General features: G+C 51.5%; 1 protein-coding gene across 1 annotated transcript in view; it reads right to left on the bottom strand.

Moving 5' to 3' along the window:
• Positions 1-5523, bottom strand: part of KIF15 (kinesin family member 15) — a 64158-nt gene that overhangs the window by 33529 nt on the left and 25106 nt on the right. Inside the window, exons 14-15 of the mRNA XM_006169783.1 lie at positions 5107-5284; positions 558-699 (exon numbers count right to left, since the gene is read on the bottom strand). Coding sequence (XP_006169845.1) covers positions 558-699; positions 5107-5284 — 320 coding nt within the window. The remainder of the gene's footprint in view (positions 1-557; positions 700-5106; positions 5285-5523) is intronic.

Below are 5523 nucleotides of genomic sequence, written 5' to 3' on the forward strand. Positions count from 1 at the left end.
CACACACACACACACACACACACGTGCCCGGTGTGAGTTTAAGCCACCGGGTCTGGACTCGAACCATGGTCGACTACATGGGAGTCCGGTGACATAGCCATTATGGCAACTGCTGGTCCCCATTAACTGTACTCTTTTTTAAGAGAGATTTTTGCTGCAGGATCCATGTGCTCACCAGAGAGACAGAGAGACAGAAAGTAAGAATCACTCCCCCAGGGGGATGGCCTCACTGCAATCCCTTCTCTTCCATTCTCCTCTTGGGATCTTGGGCACGCACACATGCCCAGTATGAGTTTTAAGCCGCCAGATCTGGGATTCGAACCACGTTCAACTACGTGGGGGTCCAGCGATGCAGCCATTACGCCATCTGCTGATCTCCTTCATTAACTGTATTATTAAAGCGCTAAAGCAAGCTGGCTTCCTTCCTGTCAAACTATTAATAGTTGTAATGTGAGAATTTAATATTTAAAACAAACAGCCAACCGTGGTAAATGGTTACTATTAACAAAAAACGCTAAAAGACCACAGGTGAATACACAGGTGTATTTGCACTTTACCTGGTTAGTTCTTTGAATTCTTCATATTCTTGCTTTGAATTATTGAGCTCTGCCTGAACTTGCAGGAGTTGTGCTTTTAACTTCTCAGTGTTTGCAAAGGAACCTGGTTCTTTCAAAGCTTTAGGAGAAAATCCTTGCTGACCTGAGAAAAAGAACATTCACTTGGGTCTCCGAAGGACAAAAACAACGGAATACATAGTTTAAGTTTCTGGACAGGTATCGATCTTGAAGCACAAGGAAGGAAAAACAAAAATGGACCATAAAATCCAGGAGTCTGTAAACCAGCAGAAGACACAGGTGGGGGACCAGTGGATGGTGTAATGGTTATGTCGCTGGACTCCCATGTAGTCGACTGCGGTTTGAATCCTGGACCTGGCAGCTTAAAGTTCACACCGGGCGCATGTGCGTGCGGGTTCACAGTCTCAAGAGGAGAATGGAGGAGAAGGGACTGTGGCGTGGCCATCCTCACCAGGGGATGATTTCTCACTTTGTCTCTCTGGCGAGTGTACATGCCCTATCACAAAAATCTCTCTACGAAAAAAAAAAAAAAAAGACAAATTGGGAGAGGGTGCAGAGAGGGCTGCATTTGTGCTGAAGCAGCAGTGCAGGAGGCGTGGTCCTGCCCCAGCTTTCCCAGCAGCGCCTGAAGCCCAGCATGGACAACACCGACAGGCCGGCGTCCAGGAGTTCTGCCGGCCTCTGCAGTGAGCAGCGTGTGAGTGATTCCGCGGAGACAAACAGCAAGAGCACCGAGCTGCAAGAACACGGTACCATGTGCCAGGGAGGGTCATCAGCATTCAGGATCGCCTGAACCCGATTTAAAAAAAATTACTTAACTTGATTTATTACTTATTTTAATTTGACCAGCATGAGACAGAACAAGAGAAAGAGAAAGCAAGCCACACGGTCTGGGACGGGGCCACGGTCAGCCATGTGGGACTCCAGTACTCTTACCACCACGCCACCTGCCAGCCCCAAACTGAGCCTGACTTAACTCTGCACCTGAAACTCAGTCTCTCCTCAACCCCAAAACTGTGAATCGTACTTTAAGTCATAGCAAAGTGGAAGAAGGCTTGGAAAAGGGAGAGAGAAAAAAAAAAAGATATTCCCACAAACATTGTTCTTTATGAATGCCCAAGAAAATGATAAGAACTTTCTCAATTTCAACCTAAAAGAAAAAAACAAAACAACCAAAGGCCAAAACTGCGTGTGACAAGGGGCCATGGAAATGCTGTGTCTAAGGATAGGACACACACTGACCTCCTTACTGAGTCCCAGGTCGCTGACACCAAGAGCTGCAAGCCTGCGGGTGAGGCTGCAGGTGAGACTTAGCCCCTCGCAGAGCAGAGGCCAGCTACAGAAGGGGCAGAGGGCACTGCGCTAACCAAAGCAGCAAGACTCTGGGGCAGGGAAACTGGTTCTCCCTTTGCAAGGCTGTGAAAATTACTGACAATGGGCAATTTGATAAGCAAAAAGCACGAAGATTTCAACATACACAAATGAACCTGGGAGCCAGAGAAAGTATGAACTCAATAAAGAGCCAGCCCGCTGAAAGTTTGGCGCTGCACAGAGAAGAGCCTGGGAGAGTGGCTGTGAGAGGGAGGGGCCAGGCCAAGACCACAGCCCTCCCAGGAGGCAGTGCAGGATCAAAACTGCTGCCTTCCTGCTGGAGTGGATGCAAATTCCTCTCACAGAGGGTAGCTTTTGGAAGTTCTTTCTTCTGTCTCTGGATCTCTGGATACGTATCTCAGAAACACCTCAAGGAAATTTATTTGGGGATGGAATGTTTTGGCCCCCCACAGGTTTACCCTGCACAGTGTCACATCTGCAGGGGTGAAGGGAGTTTCCCTACCCACATGGAAGGATCACCACAATCCATAACAGGCAAATTAATACGCAAATGGGGGCCTGGGCTCATAGTCTGGTAGCTCAGGGAGCTGGTTCCCACAGGGGCGAGCGCTTTGAACCCTGGCCACACTGGCTTGAAAACATACCAGGACATGTGTACACCTGCCCACGTCCCACCAGCGTGAAGAAGCAGAGGGGCTGCAGGTGTCCACGCCCTACTGGGTGATTTCCTCCCTCTCTCTGGTGAGTACGTACACCCTCTGGCAACTAAGCTAAACTAAAATAAGCCAAAAGACATACACATTTTTTTTTTTTTTGGAGAGGTTTTTGCTATAGGGCGCGTGCGCTCACCAGACAGAGACAGACAGAGAGACAGAAAGTGAGAAACCCCCCCCCCAGGGGGGATGGTCACGCCACAATCCCTTCTCCTCCATTCTCCTCTTGGGATCTTGGGCACGCACGCACATGCGCCCGGCGTGAGTTTAAGCCACCGGGTCCAGGACTCGAACTGAGGTCGACTATGTGGGAGTCCAATGACATAGCCATTACACTAACTGCTGGTCTCCAGTTGTAAATTTCTTCTGCAAAAGGTTAGCTGCTGCTGCTTTGTTCTTTTTTTTTTAAACTTGCCAGAGGGCAAAGTGTACTGGCGAAAGAAAGAGAGAGAGAGAGAGAGAACTCCCCATTGGGCATGGTCACACCACAATTCCTTTCGCTCTATTTCCCCCTCCTTTGAGGATTCTGGGCACACCTACGAGTGTGTTCCACGCCCCTGGAGTCCCGACCCAGACACACTGTTGGTCATGGGGGTCCAGCTGCTTGAGCCAACAGGCAGCCCGGCTTCATTTTCTTTTCTTTTCTTTTTTCTTTTTGAGAGGTTTTTTGCTATAGGGCACGTGTGCTCGCCAGAAAGACAGAGAGAGACAGATAGATAGAAAGCAGGAAATCATCCCCCAAGGGGGATGGCCACGCTGCAATCCCTTCTCCTCCATTCTCTTCTCAGGATCTTGGGCACGCACGCACACGCACCCGGCATGAGTTTAAGCCACTGGGTCTAGGACTCGAACCATGATTGACTACACAGCCACTAGCCTACGAGATTCACGGTCTCCATAAGGCCACTAGCCTATGAGATTCACGGGCCCCATAAGGCCACTAGCCTATGAGATTCACGGGCCCCGTTCAGCCACTAGCCTACGAGAGTCACGGGCCCCGTTCGGCCACAGGCCTATGAGATTCCCCGCGCTTCTCGTTTGTGATAGAAACTTGGTGAATGACTTCATGTAGCACGAACAAGTGTGAGTGTGTGTGAGGAACTAGTGCAGCAGGTCGGGAGGCTACAGTGAAGGGCTGGACCCCATCTGCAAGGTACAGCAGAAGCCCTAAACAGAACTGTCATAGAGCACGCACGACCACCGTCTCCCACCTTTACTGCTCCTCTCTGTGCCACACGCTTCGAGGAAAGCCCTTTCTAGTTTCGCAATGGTCTGGGCATCCATTTCCTGGGCTCTTCTCACCGGCTCCAGTGACCTCAGTCGTCGGTTCTCCTCCCTGAGGGAGTGGTTTTCCATGGCATACTTTGCCACCCTGGGGTGGTGCTCGATCTGTGACAGAAGAATCGCACACATTTCACACTCACCAGCATGTCCTCGTGAGCCAGTCTCCCTACAAAGCCATTAGAAAGTGTCGGGCAGGGAACCAGCAGTCGGCGTAATGGCTGTGTCGCTGGACTCCCATGTAGCAGTCCGCGGTTCGAGTCAAGGACCTGGTGGCTTAAACTCACGCCGGGCGCGTGTGCGTGCGTGCCCAAGATCCCGAGAGGAGAATGGAGGAGAAGGGATTGCAGTGTGACCATCCCCCCGGGGGGTGATTTCTCCTGCTTTGTTCTTTTTTTTTTAAACTTGCCAGAGGGCAAAGTGTACTGGCGAAAGAAAGAGAGAGAGAGAGAGAGAACTCCCCATTGGGCATGGTCACACCACAATTCCTTTCGCTCTATTTCCCCCTCCTTTGAGGATTCTGGGCACACCTACGAGTGTGTTCCACGCCCCTGGAGTCCCGACCCAGACACACTGTTGGTCATGGGGGTCCAGCTGCTTGAGCCAACAGGCAGCCCGGCTTCATTTTCTTTTCTTTTCTTTTTTCTTTTTGAGAGGTTTTTTGCTATAGGGCACGTGTGCTCGCCAGAAAGACAGAGAGAGACAGAGAGATAGAAAGCAGGAAATCATCCCCCAAGGGGGATGGCCACGCTGCAATCCCTTCTCCTCCATTCTCTTCTCAGGATCTTGGGCACGCACGCACACGCACCCGGCATGAGTTTAAGCCACTGGGTCTAGGACTCGAACCATGATTGACTACACAGCCACTAGCCTACGAGATTCACGGTCTCCATAAGGCCACTAGCCTATGAGATTCACGGGCCCCATAAGGCCACTAGCCTATGAGATTCACGGGCCCCGTTCAGCCACTAGCCTACGAGAGTCACGGGCCCCGTTCGGCCACAGGCCTATGAGATTCCCCGCGCTTCTCGTTTGTGATAGAAACTTGGTGAATGACTTCATGTAGCACGAACAAGTGTGAGTGTGTGTGAGGAACTAGTGCAGCAGGTCGGGAGGCTACAGTGAAGGGCTGGACCCCATCTGCAAGGTACAGCAGAAGCCCTAAACAGAACTGTCATAGAGCACGCACGACCACCGTCTCCCACCTTTACTGCTCCTCTCTGTGCCACACGCTTCGAGGAAAGCCCTTTCTAGTTTCGCAATGGTCTGGGCATCCATTTCCTGGGCTCTTCTCACCGGCTCCAGTGACCTCAGTCGTCGGTTCTCCTCCCTGAGGGAGTGGTTTTCCATGGCATACTTTGCCACCCTGGGGTGGTGCTCGATCTGTGACAGAAGAATCGCACACATTTCACACTCACCAGCATGTCCTCGTGAGCCAGTCTCCCTACAAAGCCATTAGAAAGTGTCGGGCAGGGAACCAGCAGTCGGCGTAATGGCTGTGTCGCTGGACTCCCATGTAGCAGTCCGCGGTTCGAGTCAAGGACCTGGTGGCTTAAACTCACGCCGGGCGCGTGTGCGTGCGTGCCCAAGATCCCGAGAGGAGAATGGAGGAGAACGGATTG

The sequence above is a fragment of the Tupaia chinensis genome, unplaced genomic scaffold (assembly GCF_000334495.1).
Source record: "Tupaia chinensis unplaced genomic scaffold, TupChi_1.0 Scaffold147500_1, whole genome shotgun sequence".
In the NCBI taxonomy this organism is placed as follows: domain Eukaryota; kingdom Metazoa; phylum Chordata; class Mammalia; order Scandentia; family Tupaiidae; genus Tupaia; species Tupaia belangeri.